The sequence below is a fragment of the Hyperolius riggenbachi genome, chromosome 8, assembly GCF_040937935.1.
Source record: "Hyperolius riggenbachi isolate aHypRig1 chromosome 8, aHypRig1.pri, whole genome shotgun sequence".
Taxonomy (NCBI): domain Eukaryota; kingdom Metazoa; phylum Chordata; class Amphibia; order Anura; family Hyperoliidae; genus Hyperolius; species Hyperolius riggenbachi.
In genome coordinates this window covers 255,429,516-255,451,010 of record NC_090653.1, presented here as the reverse complement: position 1 = coordinate 255,451,010, position 21,495 = coordinate 255,429,516, and the positions used below count along the sequence as shown (strand labels likewise).

At 48.9% G+C, this 21,495-nt stretch overlaps 1 protein-coding gene across 5 annotated transcripts in view; it reads right to left on the bottom strand.

Moving 5' to 3' along the window:
• The window catches only part of LOC137528524 (multidrug and toxin extrusion protein 1-like), a 149,339-nt gene that overhangs the window by 46,987 nt on the left and 80,857 nt on the right, over positions 1–21,495 (bottom strand). For all 5 annotated transcript variants that reach the window (XM_068249837.1, XM_068249836.1, XM_068249842.1 and 2 more), the window contains 2 exons: positions 20,545–20,613; positions 18,766–18,914 (listed from right to left, as the gene is read on the bottom strand). In XM_068249837.1, the coding sequence (XP_068105938.1) occupies positions 18,766–18,914; positions 20,545–20,613 (218 nt within the window). The remainder of the gene's footprint in view (positions 1–18,765; positions 18,915–20,544; positions 20,614–21,495) is intronic.

Genomic DNA, 21,495 nt, shown 5'->3' with positions numbered 1-21,495 from the left:
GCATCCCTAAACACATGTTGCAATTGAATGGTTAATCGCATAGGTATACACCGCCTCTGCCAGACTGAAAAATGCATGCCCTGCATCCAAAACAATGCTAACATTTATTACACTCAGTGGTGCTCAGCAGAGCTCGAATATTCGAGTAGCTCGAATATTCGAGCTCTTTTCCAGCTATTCGAGCTCGGTATTCGAGCTCCGAATAGCTGTAGCTATTCGAATGGGCTATTCGAGTACACTCGAATAGCCCATTCACTATTCGAGCTATTCGAGCAAAACGGCGCTATTCGAGCTCGGTACCGAGCTCGAATAGCGTCATAGCCCAGATTGATGTCCTTAGAGCCAATCAGAGGGCTCCCAGGCCCTCTGACGGCAGCCAATCACAGAGGGGGACCCTGGCCAGCCCCTACCCTATAAATAGCGGCCGCCATGTTAGGTTTCTCCGTGCTTGCCTGAGACTTGTACAGAGAGAGAGTTGCTCCTTTGTGCTTTGGCTTAGCAAGAGCTCTATTGTGGTCATTTACCTAGCGTTTTTGCTCACATACACCTCCTATACACACCTATATTGTTGTTAGTTAGTTAGACATTGTATTTTAGTTAGTAGCTTTTGTGTTACATAGAGACAGGCCAGCTGCTGCAGGCTTACAGCTTTAGGCCTCAGGGCCTTGCCTGTGTGGGCAGCTGTCCTCCTGTCCTCTGTTTATTTCTCTCTATTCTATACCAGTATTTCTGCTGTCCTTTACTACTGATTGTATTAGTATTGTAGTTATATACTGTAACTGTACTAGGACACTCACTGTCACTGTTCATAGGCTACTAGCTGCTCCTGCGTGTGTGCACTCACTTTCTGTGTACACACTACACACACTCTATTTCCTTCTGATAACTGATTGATTATTGTAATTGATTATTGTAATTAGTTAGTTGTACTTACTGTTACTACTTACTGTACTAGGAGTCTAGGACACTCAGTCACTGTTCATAGGCTACTAGCTCCTGCGTGTGTGCACTCACTGTCTGTGTACACACTACACACACTCTATTTACTTCTGATAACTGATTGATTATTGTAATTAGTTAGTTGTTTGTACTTACTGTTACTACTTACTCTTACTGTACTAGGAGTCTAGGACACTCAGTCACTGTTCATAGGCTACTAGCTCCTGCGTGTGTGCACTCACTGTCTGTGTACACACACTACACACACTCTATTTCCTTCTGATAACTGATTGCTTATTGTAATTAGTTAGTTGTACTTACTGTTACTACTTACTCTTACTGTACTAGGAGTCTAGGACACTCAGTCACTGTTCATAGTCTACTAGCTCCTGCGTGTGTGCACTCACTGTCTGTGTACACACACTACACACACTCTATTTCCTTCTGATAACTGATTGATTATTGTAATTAGTTAGTTGTTTGTACTTACTGTTACTACTTACTCTTACTGTACTAGGAGTCTAGGACACTCAGTCACTGTTCATAGGCTACTAGCTCCTGCGTGTGTGCACTCACTGTCTGTGTACACACACTACACACAGTCACACACTCTATTTCCTTCTGATAACTGATTGATTATTGTAATTAGTTAGTTGTACTTACTGTTACTACTTACTCTTACTGTACTAGGAGTCTAGGACACTCAGTCATTGTTCATAGGCTACTAGCTCCTGCGTGTGTGCACTCACTGTCTGTGTACACACACTACACTCAGTCACCTCACCCACCAACCCACTCCATTAAAGTACCCCACTTTTCACCCGCCCTTTTAAAAAACTTTTGTCTATACGCCCAAAACATCGAAGATGTCTGGAAGTGGCAGCCAGCGCGGTTTGGGCAAGGGGAAGGGCAGCAAGGGAATCAGGAGGAGAGGGAGCAGCATTGTGGCAGGCCGCGGCCGCGCCACCATGCACAGTTCCGCAGCAGCAGCAGCAGCGTCAGTGGCTAACATTCCTCCCATAGCCACTGGCCGTGGACGCCTTGGGCGCCGCCCAGCAGGAGCATCTGCAACTCACGCTGCAGAGACACAGCAGCAGCAGCGTGTAGCACCTGCTCCGATTTTCCTCCAGCCGGGTCGGAAACGTCCCATTGAGGAAAAGCATGCAGACACTGTGGTGCAACTCATGACGGAGGATGAGCAGCCCGCCATCAGCTCTGCATCCGAGGCCTCCACCCTCACCACCGCCACCACCACCACCCCTGTTCGCAGCAGCCGCCCAGCAGGGCCTGGGGAGGAGGCCAGTTCACCGTCACAAGTTGGCGACCTGTCACTCAGCAGTATTTTTACCCCAGGCACCATCAGGGTATTGTCTGCTGTTGTTGGCGATTTGGAGGAGGAGATGCTGATGGGCACTTTGGGGGATGAGGGATTGGACAGCAAGACTGTGGCGACAGTCAAGCAGCCCATCCATGCATCAGGAGAGGAGTTTGGGGGGTCATCATCCCAGCAGGACATGTTTCAGGAGGGGGAGGATGATGATGACCCGGTGACAGACAGAGACTGGGTGCCACCACCTCCAGGGGATGTCGTCCTCAGCAGCTCTGAGGAGGAGGAGGAGGATGCGCTTGTGGGCCTTGCAAGGAGGCGCATCATTGCAAGCATTGGCAGCAGTAGGCAGGTCCCACAGCCTGCTGGTGTCTCAGGCTCAGCTGCAGCAGCAGCAGCATCTGCCAGTACCACCACCAGCCGCACCCAAGCCCCCCCCCCAACCACCACAGGGAGACAGGCGGCAGCAGCGCTTCCATGCCGTAGGGGGATGTTTCTGTCACCAATCTGGCGATTTTTCACCATGCCCACTGTGTACAGCAAGTACGCCACTTGCAACCACTGTCAGCGGAAGTTGAGCAGAGGTGCAGACCCCTTAAAGTTCAGCACCAGCTCGCTCATCAACCACCTTTCTGCGAAACATTTCCACCAGCATGAGGAGTTCCAGAGGCTGAAGGCATCTGGTGCTGGCAGTGGCACCACACCCATCACTGCACAGACTTCAGCTGCAGCAGCAGCAGCAACAGCAGCCACCCGCCCTCCTGCTCCCCCAGCAGCACCAGCAGGAGTGCGGAAACGCACTGCTCCTCCCCCCTCTGCAACTCCTGCCGCCGACACTGAGGCCTGTTCTGGCAGCCAGTCCTCAGTGGCCTCCTCCGCTGTGTCTGCTGATAACCGTGCCAGCAAAAGGCCACGCCAGAGCCTTTTGAGCGAGTCCTTCCAGGGGGTGGTTAGGGCTCTACCTCCCAGCAGCCGTCGCGTGCGGCAGCTGAACGGCTTGCTGGCACGGGCCATGTGCTCCCAACTCCTGCCGTACACGCTCGTGCAGGAGGGGAGCGACATTCGTGCGCTGCTTGCTTGCGCAGCCCCAGACTGGCAGCTCCCCAGCAGACATTTCTTTGCCCGCAAGGCCATTCCTGCACTGCACCGCTTTGTGATGGCCAATGTGGAGCGAGGGCTGGAGCACGCGGTTGGTGAAAGGGTCCACGTCACCATGGACTCCTGGAGCAGCCGCTTCGGGACAGGCCGCTACCTGTCCTTCACTGTCCACTGGGTCAGCTTGGTGGAAGGGGGTGAGGATGGGAGAGCAGCAGCGGGCACAGCAGCAGCAGCAACACAGTGGGTGGTGCCACCCCGCAGGGTCAGGGGAACTGCAGCAGGTTCCTCCGATCCTCTGCCATCCTCCGGCACACCTGGCCAAACCCCCCGCCTCAGCAGCAGCGTGAAGGCCCGCCACTGCCAAGCGCTGCTGCACTTGGTCAGCCTTGGGAAGACCAAGCTGACGGCAACCCATGTGTTGGCCAAACTCCAGGAGCAGGAGAGGATTTGGCTGACCCCCAGAGGCCTCAGAGTCGGAGAGGTGGTGGCCGACAATGGGGCCAATCTGGTTGCCGCAATAGACAGGGGAAACCTGACCCACATCCCCTGTCTTGCCCACGTGCTGAACCTGGTGGTGCAGAAGTTCTTGCGCACCTACCAGGGGATGGGCGAACTGCTGGAAACGGCAAGGAACGTTGTGCGTCACTTCCGGCGCTCGGCTGCAGCCTGTGCGAGCCTGGAAGACGTGCAAAAGGAGCTGGATCTGCCACGCCATCGGCTGATCCTTGACGTTCCGACTCGCTGGAACTCCACCCTGGCGATGTTGGAGCGTCTGGTTGAACAGAAGCACGCTGTCAACCAGTACCTTGCCCTGGCCACTGTTTCCGCCGCTCAGAGAAGGGACAAGACCAGCAACATCCCGTCCATCGTCCCCGATGATGACTGGAGGCACATGCAGCAGGTGTGCTTAGTGCTGGCTCCCTTTCTGCAGGCCACTAACATGGTGAGCAGGGACCATGCTATGGTCTGCGAGTGGGTGCCCCTGGTTTGTCTGCTGAACAGGGCCCTCGATGCTTTGCTGGAACAGGGAGCGGCAGCCTTGGACCAGCAGGAGCGGCGAGCAGCTGCACAGTCCACCTCTGAGGGGGAGGAGGAGGAGGACTTGGTGGAGGTCCCTGACCTTGCTGCTGATGAGGGGGAGCAGCACAGTGCAGCTGAGTTGGTGCGGGGTGGAGAGAGGATGAGGCTGACGAGGCAGAGGAGGAGGATGAGGACAGCAGCACTGCCGTCGATGTGCCAGCAGACGTGGCCCGCCTCTTCCCAATGGCAGCGCACATGCTGACGTGCCTGCGCAGGGACCCCAGGGTGATCCAGATGAAGCAGAGGGAGGACATCTGGATCAGCATGATGTTGGACCCACGCCTCAAGGGGAAGTTGAGCCAGTTCCTGCCGCCTGCAGGAGGAGACCCAGCGCAACAAATAAGGAGCTTGCAGCAGGCCCTTGTTGAGCGCTTGGAGGAAGCCTTCCCCCAGCCTTCCACCCCCACTGTCCAGCAGCCAGCACAGAGGCAGCAGCAGGTGCCTGCATCCAGCAGCAAGCGCCCCACAGACCTGCTGTCTCTCAGCCACGAGCTCTACAGGACTGTAGAGGCTCCGGCAGCAGTGACTAGAGAGGAGGTGCATGCAGCAGCATCCTCCACCGGTCACAGCCAGCGTCTGACCCGCATGGTGGCTGACTACATGGGGTCCTACAGCGGGCTTGACAGCGATGCCCCTGTTGATCCCATGGAGTATTGGGTCAAGCGCCTGGAGATCTGGAGCGAGCTGGCGCAGTACGCCCTGGAAGTGCTGTCCTGCCCCCCTTCCAGCGTGCTGTCCGAGCGCTGCTTCAGTGCAGCTGGTGGTGTGGTCACCGAGAAACGCTCACGTCTGTCTCACAAGTCTGTGGACAGACTGACGTTTCTCAAGATGAACCAGGCGTGGGTGGAAGGCGAGTTCCTGGCCCCTGTTGTCGGCGAGAGGGGGACATGAACTGGCTAAGAACCATCGTTAATGTGCCTTACCACCCTTTACCACCTCCTGGCTCCTGCTCACTAAGCCAGCCTGGTTCACTTTGACTATTACGTCGCCTGCAGCCACACATTTTACACCTACAGTGGGCTACCCACTGCCAGGGTACACAGATTTACCTTCTGCTGCCACTCTGCCACCAGCTATTACGTCAAACAATAGCTATATATCTGTGTAATTTGTTTTACAAACAAAACCAAAAAACCATTAAAAAAAAAAAAAGGTTTAATTTTTCTGAGGTGCCCGGGTTGAAAACTGTGTTGTCCCAGTTGTGTATTGGACACGATGTGGGCTGCACGACCGCTGTCTGGGACCTCCTGTTGTGTTCATTTACGGCCTGGTATCACCGCTAGGTACCAGGGCTATTATGTCACGCTGCCTGCCTGCCTGCTGCCACACTCACACTACTCCTCCATTCCTCCTGCTGATGCTGCTGTCTGTCTGTGTTTCCCACTGCCAGGGTACACAGAATTAGCTTCTGCTGCCACTCTGCCACCAGCTATTACGTCAAACAATAGCTGCTCACATTACTCCTCCATTCCTCCTGCTGCTGCTGCTGTCTGTCTGTCTGTCTGTGTTTCCCAACGCCAGGGTACACAGATTTACCTTCTGCTGCCACTCTGCCACCAGCTATTACGTCAAAAAATAGCTATATCTGTGTAATTGGTTGTAAAACCAAAACTACAAAACCATTACAAAAAAAAAGGTTTAATTTTTCTGAGGTGCCCGGGTTGAAAACTGTGTTGTCCCAGTTGTGTATTGGACACGATGTGGGCTGCACGACCGCTGTCTGGGACCTCCTGTTGTGTTCATTTACGGCCTGGTATCACCGCTAGGTACCAGGGCTATTATGTCACGCTGCCTACCTGCTGCCACACTCACACTACTCCTCCATTCCTCCTGCTGATGCTGCTGTCTGTCTGTGTTTCCCACTGCCAGGGTACACAGAATTAGCTTCTGCTGCCACTCTGCCACCAGCTATTACGTCAAACAATAGCTGCTCACATTACTCCTCCATTCCTCCTGCTGCTGCTGCTGTCTGTCTGTGTTTCCCACTGCCAGGGTACACAGATTTACCTTCTGCTGCCACTCTGCCACCAGCTATTACGTTAAAAAATAGCTATATCTGTGTAATTTGTTGTAAAAACAAAACAAAAAAAAACCCCCCAAAAAAAGGTTTAATTTTTCTGACGTGCCCGGGTTGAAAACTGTGTTGTCCCAGTTGTGTATTGGACACGATGTGGGCTGCACGACCGCTGTCTGGGACCTCCTGTTGTGTTCATTTACGGCCTGGTATCACCGCTAGGTACCAGGGCTATTATGTCACGCTGCCTACCTGCTGCCACACTCACACTACTCCTCCATTCCTCCTGCTGATGCTGCTGTCTGTCTGTGTTTCCCACTGCCAGGGTACACAGAATTAGCTTCTGCTGCCACTCTGCCACCAGCTATTACGTCAAACAATAGCTGCTCACATTACTCCTCCATTCCTCCTGCTGCTGCTGCTGTCTGTCTGTGTTTCCCACTGCCAGGGTACACAGATTTACCTTCTGCTGCCACTCTGCCACCAGCTATTACGTCAAAAAATAGCTATATCTGTGTAATTTGTTGTAAAAACAAAACAAAAAAAACCAAAAAAAAAAAAGGTTTAATTTTTCTGAGGTGCCCGGGTTGAAAACTGTGTTGTCCCAGTTGTGTATTGGACACAATGTGGGCTGCACGACCGCTGTCTGGGACCTCCTGCCTGCTGTGTTTATTTACAGCCCTGGTATCACCGCTAGGTACCAGGGCTATTATGTCACGCTGCCTGCCTCATTGACTGCCTGCTGCCACACACTCATCCTCCTCCTCCTGCTGCTGAATTTACCTCCTGCTGTCTGTGTGTTTCCACTGCCAGGGAGCACATACAATGGCGCTTCCAACATGCGTGCGCCACCAGCTATTTGTTACGCTCAAAAATAGCTGCATTTCTTTAAAAAAAAAATTTGAAAAGAGAAATAAGTGAAGAAGAAGACGATATAGAAGAAGATGAAGAAGATGAAGAAGAAGAAGATGAAGAAGAAGAAGAAGAAGAAGAAGAAGAAGAAGATGAAGATGAAGAAGAAGATGAAGAAGATGAAGAAGATGAAGAAGATGAAGATGAAGAAGATGAAGAAGAAGATGAAGAAGAAGAAGATGAAGAAGAAGAAGAAGAAGAAGATGAAGAAGAAGAAGATGATGAAGAAGAAGAAGATGAAGAAGATGAAGAAGAAGAAGATGATGAAGAAGAAGAAGAAGATGAAGAAGAAGAAGATGAAGATGAAGAAGAAGAAGAAGATGAAGAAGATGAAGAAGAAGATGAAGAAGATGAAGAAGATGAAGAAGATGAAGAAGAAGAAGAAGAAGATGAAGAAGATGAAGATGAAGAAGATGAAGAAGATGAAGAAGATGAAGAAGAAGAAGATGAAGAAGATGAAGAAGATGAAGAAGATGAAGAAGAAGATGAAGAAGATGAAGAAGAAGATGAAGAAGAAGATGATGATGAAGAAGATGAAGAAGATGAAGAAGAAGAAGAAGACAATATAAAAGAAGAAGAAGATATAGAAGAAGATATAGAAGAAGAAGATATAGAAGAAGAAGAAGAAGAAGAAGATATAGAAGATAAAGAAGAAGAAGTATATACAGTACTGAACAAATTTCTGGACACAACTTCTCTTTTCAACTTTTTTTTTTTAAAGGAACATCCCCACATAATCACTTGCTGTTGTTACTTGGAAAAAAAGAGGTTTCTTGCATCATTCACCCTCAAAACAAGTGTTGGAAGCTATTTAAGGCCATTTCGAATAGTCAGCTCGAATAATGAGCTCGAATACCGACTCGAATAGTGAGCTCGAATTCCGAGGTCGAATCGAATAGTAAAAATTATTCGACTCGAATATTCGACTGACCTCGAATAATTTACTATTCGAATTCGACCTAACTCGAATTTTGAAAAGGGGTATTTGAGCATCACTGATTACACTAGGAGGAACTTTAGCTTCCAATATGGTTTACATGCAAAGTATATTATACTAGACACTTGCGCCACGGTGAGGCAAACCTCCGGGCAAGTGACCTAACCTAAATTTAAAACCTCGGGAGCAGCTAAGCAGAAAAAATGTGTAACTTACATTTGGTAGAACAGCGAGGAGAACGCCAGCGCATACCACTAAGGCTGCATCTGAAATGACTACCAGCTCAGTGTGTAGCACCTATATAGACTTTCTGCACACTTCGCATTCAATTCAGATGCAAATCATTTGCAAATCTGCTACTACTTATCATGCAAACAGGAAACTCAGGAGGAGGGGCTGGGAGCAGCTAACCTGACAGTTACATAGTTACAAAGTTGAGGAAAGGTGGGGGGGGGGGGGGAAGGCTGTGCATCCCTAAACACGTGTTGCAATTGAATGGTTAATCGCATAGGCATACACCGCCTCTGCCAGACTGAAAAATGCATGCCCTGCATCCAAAACAATGCTAACATTTATTTTACTAGGAGGAACTTTAGCTTCCACTTGCCCGGAGGTTTGCCTCACCGTGGCGCAAGTGTCTAGTACTTTATACTTTGCATGCAAACCATATTGGAAGCTAAAGTTCCTCCTAGTGTAATAAATGTTAGCACTTGTCTTGGATGCAGGGCATGCATTTTTCAGTCTGGCAGAGGCGGTGTATGCCTATGCGATTAACCATTCAATTGCAACATGTGTTTAGGGATGCGCAGCCTTCCCCCCCCCGCCCTTCCTTAACTTTGTAACTATGTAACTGTCAGGTTAGCTGCTCCCAGCCCCTCCTCCTGAGTTTCCTGTTTGCATGATAAGTAGTAGCAGATTTGCATATGATTTGCATCTGAATTGAATGCGAAGTATGCAGAAAGTCTATATAGGTGCTACACACTGAGCTGGTGGTCATTTCAGATGCAGCCTTAGTGGTATGCGCTGGCGTTCTCCTCACTATAAACCCTCCCTCACCCACCCGCCCGGCTGCTGCACCCTCCCTCACCCTCCCGTCGCTCAGGTTCGCATCAGCACATGCCCCCATCCCCCGTGGAACGGTCACTAGTGTGAAGAAACGTTCCGTTTTCCATTGCCCCAATGCTGTAACATGTTTTGTCCGGATCCGTTCCGCTAAGCAGAACGGCCCGGAAAATTAAGGCCTGCAGCAATTTTTAGATCCGGGGACCGGAACGTACGGAACGTATCCGTACCAACGGACGCATTGTGAATGGATCCATAGGTTAACATTGGATCCTTTCACATCCGTTCCGTTTTGTACAGTATACCAGGGATGCTCATCCAATATTTGGGTATCCGAACTACACAGATAATCCGAACTTTTTCCACTACCCGACCTCGGATTCGGTTTCTGGATATCTGTGCAAATCCAAATAGCGCTATCCAAGTTAATGCGGATTTGTATCTGAAATCCGGTCGGATACTGAGTTCGGATATCCGAATCCGCATACTGTAACTATGGAGATGACGTCCATGATGTCATTGAGCCAATCAGAGGGCTCCCAGCCTCAGACCTAGCAACCAATCACAGAAGGGAACCCTGGCCAGCCCCCCCTGTATATTAAGGAGGGGTGCCATGTGCCATGTGCTTGTGACGGCTCACTGAGAGACATGCTCCAGTGCTGCTAGCCTAGCAAGTGCGGTATACAGTGATAAACCTAAAGCTTCTCAGTGCTAAACACTTTCACTGCACTATTGTTCTATTGTTTATTGGTTAGCTAGCTTGATTTCATTCAGTGACAGTCAGACTCTGTGCTGCAGCAGCTGCTAGTTAGGTCCTGTGTCTGTGTGTGCTGTGCACAGGCCAGGCCTGCTGCTGGCCTGCTATTAGCCTTAGCTACAGTATAAGTTAGGGAATAGGATCACTGTGTTATTGTGTAGTTAATACTGCAGTGCTAGTTAGTTGTTAGAGTAGTACTGTGTTAGCTTACTACAGATTACTGCAGTGCTGCTGTGCTGAGCAGTGTCAGTGTGACAGTTAGACAGTTAGTGTGCACTGTCTTCTACTCTGCTGTCTGTCACTCCGTGCTGATTTGCTTTAACCCTCCTGGCGGTAACCCCGAACATAGTTCGGGCATACCTCCCAACTTTTTGAGATGAGAAAGAGGGACACTTAAAGAGACTCTGAAGCGAGAATAAATCTCGCTTCAGAGCTCAAAGTTAGCAGGGGCATGTGTGACCCTGCTAAACCGCCGCTATCGCGCCGCTAAACGGGGGTCCCTTCACCCCCAAATCCCCCCCGCACGACTTGGTCGTACATTTGGTCACTCCTGGAGGCAGGGCTAACCGCCGCAGCCCTGCCTCCAGTCGCATCTATCAGCGGCGCATCGCCGCCTCTCCCCCGCCCCTCTCAGTGAAGGAAGACTGAGAGGGGCGGGGGAGAGGCGGAGATACGCGCTGACAGACGCGCGTGGGGCAGGGCTGCGGCGGTAGCCCTGCCCCAACCAGGAAGTGCTCCTGGCTGTATCGAGGGGATTTGTGGGATCAGGGACCCCCGTTAAGCCGCGGGATAGCGGCGTTTTAGCAGGGGCACACATGCCCCTGCTATTTATAAGGTCTGAAGCGAGATTTATTCTCGCTTCAGACTCTCTTTAAGCCATACCCCTGACCACGCCACCAGCACACTGCTAGTCACGCATACCATAAAGATTTCATAAGAAAAATATGTTGTTTTATAATTCAAACCACACTGGTCCTTTCTGTCCTGGTTCATTTTCATTCATATTAACATTTTACAATTAGTAATATATCAATTTAAAGGATGGGAATAAAGTTTAGAGTCAATCAAACACATTTTTTAGTAGAGAAATATATATATATTTACATAAAAAGAGGGACAAATGAGAAGGAAAGAGGGACAGTTGGGAGCTATGCTTTTATACACACTACTACCCCCCTTTTATATACACTGATACCCCCCTTTTATATACACTGATACCCCCTTTTATATACACTGATACCCCCCTTTTATATACACTGATACCCCCCTTTTATATACACTGATACCCCCCTTTTATATACACTGATACCCCCTTTTATATACACTGATAACCCCTTTTATATACACTGATACCCCCCTTTTATATACACTGATACCCCCTTTTATATACACTGATAACCCCTTTTATATACACTGATACCCCCCTTTTATATACACTGATACCCCCTTTTATATACACTGATACCCCCTTTTATATACATTGATACCCCCTTTTATATACACTGCTCCCCCCTTTATAGACAGTAATACCCCCCTTTATACACTGGCCCCCTTCCATTTTACATACACTGATCCCCCCATTTACACACACTGCTCCCCCTGGGTAAGTGATTTCCATAGACATAGAGCAGTATATAATCTGCAGCTTATCCCCCCACATTCAGGCATCTTCTGGCCGCTTTCCAGCCTCTCCCGGCGACGGATGTTTTGAATTTCAAATGAAGTGACAGAAATGATTGTGTTGCTGCATTCCATTAATTAATGTGATTAACATTAATTAGGGGGGCTGTCAGTGGAGGGGGGGAGAATGCCCGTCACCGTGGGTGGGGAGGTGGGTGCCACTTTTAGGTGTGTAAGGGGGGGGGGTGCCTGGGCAGAGAATGGAGGCGGAAAAACTGATCGAGGCTCCAGCCGCGGTACTGAGGGATGCGGGAGCCCAGCTTCAATACTTCCTCCCTCCCTCCCTCTCTGAATGCCCCCTAATGTATGCCCGTGTACCCCCCTCCCCTTCCTTCCCTGTAGGCAGAGTGAGCGCAGCGGAGCGGGCAGTCGAGTCCTCTTACCGCTGATCCACGCATACTGTCTGGCATCGGATCTCCATGTGCTTCCTGTTTATTATGACGTCACAGGAAGCACATGGAAGTCCGATGCCAGACAGTACGCGTGCATCAGCGGTGAGGCAGGGTCACATTTGTCGGCTTTCGTGCACGTTTTCTGCACAGAAAAACTGTTTTCAACTGAGAACTCATGTTAATCAATGAGCTAGGTCACACTTGAATGTAGATTTCGCACGCAGAAAAAAAACTAACATCTTGCGCAATTTGTCAGTTTTCTCTATAAATTACATTAGCTGTTGTAAGGTAGAGGTCACATTTGTCTTTGACTCATTTGACTCCCAGATGCCACCATGAACCCCCCCCCCCCCCAGGGAGTAGTCGTCCCCACCTCCTCCTGGGGCACCGGAGGTGGGGAAGAGCCCCTTGTCCATGGTATAGCTGGTATAGCTCAGGGTGCGAAGCCCCAGTCGGCCGGGGCTCCGCATTCTGGTAACAGTAAAAAAGGGCGCAGGAGGCTAGTGGACAAATCGGGCGCCGCCATTCACTCCCATAATAAATATCGTTTAATGGGCGCCCGATAGGAAAAAAGGGCGCCGGAGAAAAATAACGTTTTAAAAGCGGCGCCCGGAGACTTAATGTTTTATTACTGCTTCTCATGATTACACATTATTTAATGATTTATACATTTTTTAATATTATTTTTAAACGCAAAACAGTACAATATTTTTTTCAAACATTATTTTTAAACGAAAAACAGTACAATATTTTTTTTTTTACATTATTTTTAAACGAAAAAAACCGCACAATATGTTTTTGAAACGTTATTAATGCTTATCACAGGGGGGTCTTAGGTTTAGGCACCAACAGGGGGGTCTTAGGTTTAGGCACCAACAGGGGGGTCTTAGGTTTAGGCACCAACAGGGGGGTCTTAGGTTTAGGCACCAACAGGGGGGTCTTAGGTTTAGGCACCAACAGGGGGGTCTTAGGTTTAGGCACCAACAGGGGGTCTTAGGTTTAGGCACCAACAGGGGGGTCTTAGGTTTAGGCACCAACAGGGGGGTCTTAGGTTTAGGCACCAACAGGGGGGTCTTAGGTTTAGGCACCAACAGGGGGGTCTTAGGTTTAGGCACCAACAGGGGGGTCTTAGGTTTAGGCACCAACAGGGGGGTCTTAGGTTTAGGAACCAACAGGGGGGTCTTAGGTTTAGGCACTAACAGGGGGGTCTAGGGGTTAGGGGTAGGTACAGGGAGGGTTACTTAGGCACCAACAGGGGGGGTCTTAGGTTTAGGCATCAACAGGGGGGTCTAGGGGTTAGGGGTAGGTACAGGGAGGGTTACTTAGTAATTTTTTTTTTAAACGTTATTATACGTTTCACTATTTAAACGAAAGATTAACGTTTTTACAATTGCCGATTTAATGCACATTATTTAATGATTTATAACTTTATAAAAGATTAATTTTAAACGAAATACAGTACAATACATTTTTAAACGTTATCCATGCTTATCGTTTAAAACCCCGCGCCCTTTTTTCCCAGCGCCCCTTTTTAACGTACGCCCGCATTCTGGCTATCCCAGCCTGCATGGGGGACAAGGGGTTACAGAGGCTCGGGAGGGGGGACCCCACGTCATTTTTTTCAAAAAATTTCCCACACTCTGAACATAACCCAAAAATTTAAATAAAAAAAAATAAAAAAAAAATCAATTTTTTTTAAATATTGCTTCCCACTATCTTTTTAACATATCCTGCAAATTTGCTGTTGCTAGGATTTAAGGGGACTTTGCTATTAACTGCTAAAGTCGGCGGGAATTGTTTCCGCCGCGGAAATGTCATTAGCGATTTAAATAGATACATTTTCCTCTTTGAAGATTTAAAATCGATTTTCTCAAAAACTATAAGGTCTTTTTGAACAATTTTTTTTCTTCGTGTTCCCACTATTCTTCTTAACATTCCCTACACATTTGGTGTTTCTGGCATTTAAATGGGCTTTGCTATTATTAACCGCTAAAGTCGGCGGGCATTTAATTTTCCCACGGTCAGAAGAAGAATATTCAAAATCGGTTTTCTCAAAAACTATAAGGTCTTTTTGAAAAAAAAAAAATTTCCTCTTGTTCACAATTTTCTTCTTAACATTCCCAGGAAATTTGGTGTTTTTAGCTTTTAACCTCCTGAGCGGTATGGACGAGCTCAGCTCGTCCATCACCGCCGGAGGCTGCCGCTCAGGCCCTGCTGGGCCGATTTTCTTCAAATAAAGTGCAGCACACGCAGCCGGCACTTTGCCAGCCGCGTGTGCTGCTTGATCGCCGCCGCTCTGCGGCGATCCGCCGCGAGCAGCGGCGAAAGAGGGTCCCCCCAGCCGCCTGAGCCCAGCGTAGCCGGAACAAAAAGTTCCGGCCAGCGCTAAGGGCTGGATCGGAGGCGGCTGACGTCAGGACGTCGGCTGACGTCCATGACGTCACTCCGCTCGTCGCTATGGCGACGATCTAAGCAAAACATGAGCGGCCTTCCTTGTTTATTCTGGGCGCCGGAGGCGATCGGAAGAACGCCTCCGGAGCGCCCTCTAGTGGGCTTTCATGCAGCCAACTTTCAGTTGGCTGCATGAAATAGTTTTTTTTTTATTAAAAAAAAACCCTCCCGCAGCCTCCCTGGCGATCTCAATAGAACGCCGGGGAGGTTAAGGGGGCTTTGCTATTAAACATTAAAGTCGGCGGGCAGATATTTTCCAAACGGCAGCAAAGCAGGGGTTAAAACGATAAATAGGCAGGACAAAAAAACAAGTTTTAAAACGATAAATTTCGTTCAAAAGGTCGGCGCCGTTTTTTAACCTTTTAAAACGATGAATATCGTTTGATAATGTAAGTGAATGGGGTGCCATCTTTATCCAACGGTGCTGGGCGCCATTTTTCACTGACCCGCACACAGCAAGGCAGAGGAGAAGGACACACAGGGGGACCAGAGGAGGACAAAGGGGGATCAGAGGAACCATAATATGTCCCTGCACCATGGATGCACCAGGTTTAGTTTATTTATTTATTTTTCCTCGTTTCTGTCCTCTAAACCTTGGTGCGTCTTATAATCCGGAGTGTCTTATATAGTCCAAAATATACAGTAGTTTTCAGCTGTCCTGCAGCCAGCCAATCACTATGTGGCTTCAGTCCCCACATGGTGATTGGCTGACTGCAGGGCACTACGCCTCAGTCCCCGCATGGTGATTGGCTGACTGCAGGGCACTACGCCTCAGTCCCTGCATGGTGATTGGCTGACTGCAGGGCACTACGCCTCAGTCCCTGCATGGTGATTGGCTGACTGCAGGGCACTGCGCCTCAGTCCCCGCATGGTGATTGGCTGACTGCAGGGCACTACGCCTCAGTCCCTGCATGGTGATTGGCTGACTGCAGGGCACTACGCCTCAGTCCCTGCATGGTGATTGGCTGACTGCAGGGCACTGCGCCTCAGTCCCCGCATGGTGATTGGCTGACTGCAGGGCACTACGCCTCAGTCCCCGCATGGTGATTGGCTGACTGCAGGGCACTACGCCTCAGTCCCTGCATGGTGATTGGCTGACTGCAGGGCACTACGCCTCAGTCCCCGCATGGTGAATGGCTGACTGCAGGGCACTACGCCTCAGTCCCTGCATGGTGATTGGCTGACTGCAGGGCACTACGCCTCAGTCCCTGCATGGTGATTGGCTGACTGCAGGGCACTACGCCTCAGTCCCTGCATGGTGATTGGCTGACTGCAGGGCACTACGCCTCAGTCCCTGCATGGTGATTGGCTGACTGCAGGGCACTACGCCTCAGTCCCTGCATGGTGATTGGCTGACTGCAGGGCACTACGCCTCAGTCCCTGCATGGTGATTGGCTGACTGCAGGGCACTACGCCTCAGTCCCTGCATGGTGATTGGCTGACTGCAGGGCACTGCGCCTGAGTCCCTGCATGGTGATTGGCTGACTGCAGGGCACTACACCTCAGTCCCTGCATGGTGATTGGCTGACTGCAGGGCACTACGCCTCAGTCCCTGCATGGTGATTGGCTGACTGCAGGGCACTGCGCCTGAGTCCCTGCATGGTGATTGGCTGACTGCAGGGCACTACACCTCAGTCCCTGCATGGTGATTGGCTGACTGCAGGGCACTACACCTCAGTCCCTGCATGGTGATTGGCTGACTGCAGGGCACTACACCTCAGTCCCCGCATGGTGATTGGCTGACTGCAGGGCACTACGCCTCAGTCCCTGCATGGTGATTGGCTGACTGCAGGGCACTACGCCTCAGTCCCTGCATGGTGATTGGCTGACTGCAGGGCACTGCGCCTGAGTCCCTGCATGGTGATTGGCTGACTGCAGGGCACTGCGCCTCAGTCCCCGCATGGTGATTGGCTGACTGCAGGGCACTACGCCTCAGTCCCCGCATGGTGATTGGCTGACTGCAGGGCACTACGCCTCAGTCCCTGCATGGTGATTGGCTGACTGCAGGGCACTACGCCTCAGTCCCCGCATGGTGATTGGCTGACTGCAGGGCACTACGCCTCAGTCCCCGCATGGTGATTGGCTGACTGCAGGGCACTGCGCCTCAGTCCCCGCATGGTGATTGGCTGACTGCAGGGCACTACGCCTCAGTCCCTGCATGGTGATTGGCTGACTGCAGGGCACTACGCCTCAGTCCCTGCATGGTGATTGGCTGACTGCAGGGCACTACGCCTCAGTCCCTGCATGGTGATTGGCTGACTGCAGGGCACTACGCCTCAGTCCCTGCATGGTGATTGGCTGACTGCAGGGCACTACACCTCAGTCCCTGCATGGTGATTGGCTGACTGCAGGGCACTGCGCCTGAGTCCCTGCATGGTGATTGGCTGACTGCAGGGCACTACGCCTCAGTCCCTGCATGGTGATTGGCTGACTGCAGGGCACTGCGCCTCAGTCCCTGCATGGTGATTGGCTGACTGCAGGGCACTACGCCTCAGTCCCTGCATGGTGATTGGCTAACTGCAGGACGCCTGCAAACTAACCAGGTATTGAAGGAGACGCGATCCCCGGGACCAGGTGATGTATGCAGATGCCAGTAATGACATCTAGTTACTAAGGTTATTTAACATTTTAGGACATTTCTAAATCATTACATAACCTTAGTAGCAATATGTGATTATCCTCATCACCCAGCGCCATTTTTTTTTGCGACCATTTTTTAATGTGCCCTTTTTGCACTTTTTGACTACAGTCTGTGTTTTTGATGTTCCTACTAATTGTATATCTTACCACTCTTGAACTTTATAAATCGATACCATAGAGTTCATCTAGTTTTGTATTAGTGTAATCACTGTAATTTCTTATTGTTACTACTTCTCCCTCTTTTAGGCTCGGTTCACACTTGCGTTTGAGTGGCAAACGGATCTGATCACCGGACGATCGGATCCGTTTTCACTCAGTTGCCACTCAGCTGCTTCTGCTCCGTTTCCCCACATGCCACCCCCCCCCCCCCCCCTTCCGGCCCCCATCCCCAAAGTGGATTTTTCTATTTAGAACGTGAAGAAATGTTCAGTTTTCTCATTGCCCCCAATCAGGGCCAGATTTACCATAAGGCACTGTAGGTACGTGCCTACAGGCGCCTGATGAAAGAAAGGCGGCTCACTCCCCTCCTTGAGCAGCTCTCTCCCTCCTTCCCTATGCAGAGTCCGGAGCAGAGTGTAAATGAGAGGCTACTCACCCAACTCTCTGCATTCCACTGACCAGATCTCCCTTCAGTCAGGGGGCAACATAATACTGAGGATACCTCTGGCTGTCTAATACTAAGGGGCACCTGTAACTATCTATGAAGGGTAAGAGAACTGAAGGAGCAGTGACAGCTGGGACAGCCAGCACACTTGTGGTGCGGTTCATTGGGTGTTTGTAGGTTCATGGACGGCAAAGTGTAGGGTGCCAAGACATCTGTGCCTATAGGTTATTGTGATGTAAATCTGGGCCTGCCCCCACTGCAGCGCTTAAAGGGGAACTGAAGAGAGAGGTATATGGAGGTAGCCATGTTTATTTCCTTTTACGCAATACCAGTTGCCTGGCAGCCCTGCTGATCCTCTGCCTCGAATACTATTAGCTATAGCCCCTGAACAAGCATGCAGCAGATCAGGTGTTTCAGACTTTAAAGTCAGATCTGACAAGATTAGCTGCATGCTTGTTTCTGGTGTTATTCAGATATTACTGCAGATAAATAGACCAGCAGGGCTGCCAGGCAACTGGTATTGATTAAACGGAAATAAATATGGCAGCCTCCATATACCTCTTACTTCAGTTCCCCTTTAAGCTTCCATTTCCATTTTGCTGGGCTCAGCGGTCTGGAAAATTGCTGCAGGGAGGAAACTTGCGGTCCATTCAGTTGATCGGATCCGTTTGAACGGACGGATGTGAATGGATCCATAGGTTAACACTGGATTCGTTCCCATCTGTTCCCTTCCGATCCGGGAACGGACTGTTTTTTACTGCTAATGTGAACCGAGCCCAAGTGGTTGAGCATTTGTCCATTCTACTCTTTTCTTATCAAGGATTTTTCTCTGCGACGATTTTGGTGTAACGATCTTGTAGAGCAGAGCTCACTTGGCCACATTGGGGTCCTGGTGGAAGAGCCGCAGGATAGGCTCCGTGTTCACAAATAGGGCCCAGCAGGGGAAGCAGAACAGCAGTAGGATGAGGATGCCTCGTTGTAGGACGGTCCCCACTAGTTTCAAGTTGCGCCCTCCGTAGATCTGAAATAAAAACGGTATCAAAGCCATCACTGAATACATTAAAAGCCATTTAGATGGATAGTGTGTGGACTATACCATAATACGCCCTTTCTATTGTTTTGTGCATTGCACATAAGCTATTTTTGCATTCTTAGTTTTTTTTATTATTATTACCTGACTTGCTGGATTTGCAAAACCGTCTTCCTGCGACAATATCAGGTGCAGATTGGTTACACTAAATAAAAGTCTGTGAGCACCCCAAGCTCCATAACTATCCTGTCACCGCCTACAGGGCATACATGCAAAAAAGCCGCCTGGAAAAATGGACTCTGGATATAGCCACTAGTATAATCTCGGTAAAACTACAGATATTCTGCTATATATTTCAGATAGTAAAATATTGTTAATTGTTCTCAGCGTCTCAGCGTCGATTGTACCTGCGACGAGCTCTGTTTAGACCCAGTCTGTTAGGATGTGTGCAGCAGGTTGAATGATCGCTTTAACAGGCAGCTTACTCAATGAATAAAGACTCCAGAGGTGTTTTCCAATGCTTATTTATGCTTCAAGGTACCAAAGGGTACAAACATAGTCATAGTCTTTTTTCATAGGTAAATTTCCAATGAAGTTACACAGCTCCCTGACTCTGCAGACTCTTCATAACAACTATGGCAACTGGGAGATACAGCAGGAAATGAAGGGTGGGAGCTACCAACTAACAAGAAGACAGCAGGGGTGTAAGGATGATACCAAGCAACAATGTAACATTTCATGTCATAACAACTGCTAGACAGTAAGAGGCTGCATGACAGCACAGTAATCTTTACAGATATTTACTATGGCCTAGCCTAACCCTACTCTCACACAGAGCCCTCCCTCTGTGGATGCCTAACCTTAACCCCTTCCTGGTGGTGCCTAACCTTAACCCACACCTGGTGGTGCCTAACCCTAACCACTCCTTCTGGTGGTGCCTAACCTTAACTCCCTTGGAGGTTCCTAATGTTACAGCAATCCCTAAGGCTCCTCCCGGTCCTAACACTAAAGACTCCCGCCACCAAAACCGCAATTAGGGCGCCCTTTTTTCCTGCTCCGTCCACAGGAAGTAGTCAGAAATGGTAAGATTGGAGAAAAAAGATTGTATCATTAGTGGGCACCTTAAAGGGAACCAGAGACGAAGCACCCTTGTGTATTTTACCATATATATCAGTAAGAACATTAGAGAAAACGCCTACCCTGCTCTCTGCTTCATCCTCACTGCTAAAAGTGTCTGTTATCAGCTGTGATAAGAATCCCGGACTGAGCATTCAGTCTGGCTTTGCAGGGAATAATTATAGCTGAGTCATTATAGCAGAGCCACAAGGGGGCAGGCTTGGGCTTGAAAAGACACCAGAGAAGACAGACTCAGCTATAATAATTCCGTAGCAAAGCTAGACTGAGTGCTCAGTCGGGGATTCTTATCAGAGGTGATAACAGTCAGATTAAACAGAGAACAATAAAACAAAGAGCAGATTAGGTGTTTACTGTCAGGTTCCCACTGATTTATAAGGTAAAATACAAGAGGGTGTTTCATCTCTGGTTCTCTTAAACAGTCAGCTGGTATCAGAGGAATCTGAGGTCTGATTCTGTTACAGCAGAGTTACGCAATAAGTCTCACCTGTGATATTAAAGTGTCACATGCACCAGCAAGCCCCGCCCCCACTGCCACACCAGTAATATTCACCACCTGGAAAAAAACAAAAACAAATAAAATCAAGATAAATAAAAATACAATGCTAAAATTTGAAATTCTGTGAAATACTACAATTTAGGTTTGTGGTATACTGTAACTCTGAAAAACGGGTGATGATACATAATATGGGTGGGGCATATTTAGAGCCAATGTTCAGATATGTAACAAAAACATCTTTATGAACCTTTACATATTCCTAATCTAGTGGAAAAAAATTCAGCTGTAATAAACGTATATGTAATTATCAGTAAGCAGGTCTCTGCTACACAGCAGCGGCAGACATTTTGTTTACAAACTCAAGACACTACGGCTTCAGTCTCCCTCCCCCTTCATACCCATGTGATTAAGCAGAGGAGTGTTTCAGACTGACTAGGAGTGAGCAGACAGACAGCTGTCAGTTGCTCAGAAGTAGATGAGGATGAATGAATTGTTCCAGAAAATATTTTCCTTCTTTATTCTGAAAGTTTTTCAATAAAACTTTTTTGCTGTACAATCAATTTAATATAGTAAACTGAAGTGGGATGAATCTCCATAATAACTGAAAAAAATCATCCAATACAAAATTACTTATTTATTCTGTTGCTTTTAGTGTTCACTATCAGATTTAGGAGAAATGTCATGTGAAAAAAGTAAAATAATATTTCTGCTGGTTTCCATCTCTACTGTTTCTCTGTGATGCCAAAAGTGACATCACCTCTGCCCTTTTCTTTTTCTTCCCCAACTCCATATTCTTTATCCCTGCTACAGATTACTGTCCCTCCCACAGCAAGCATCACCTAGACAACAGGCTTGCACCACTTTTTAAACTCTTCAAATGGAGGGGGAATTCAATTACCCTCTGGTCATAATATCATTATCTTATCAGAAACAGGAAAC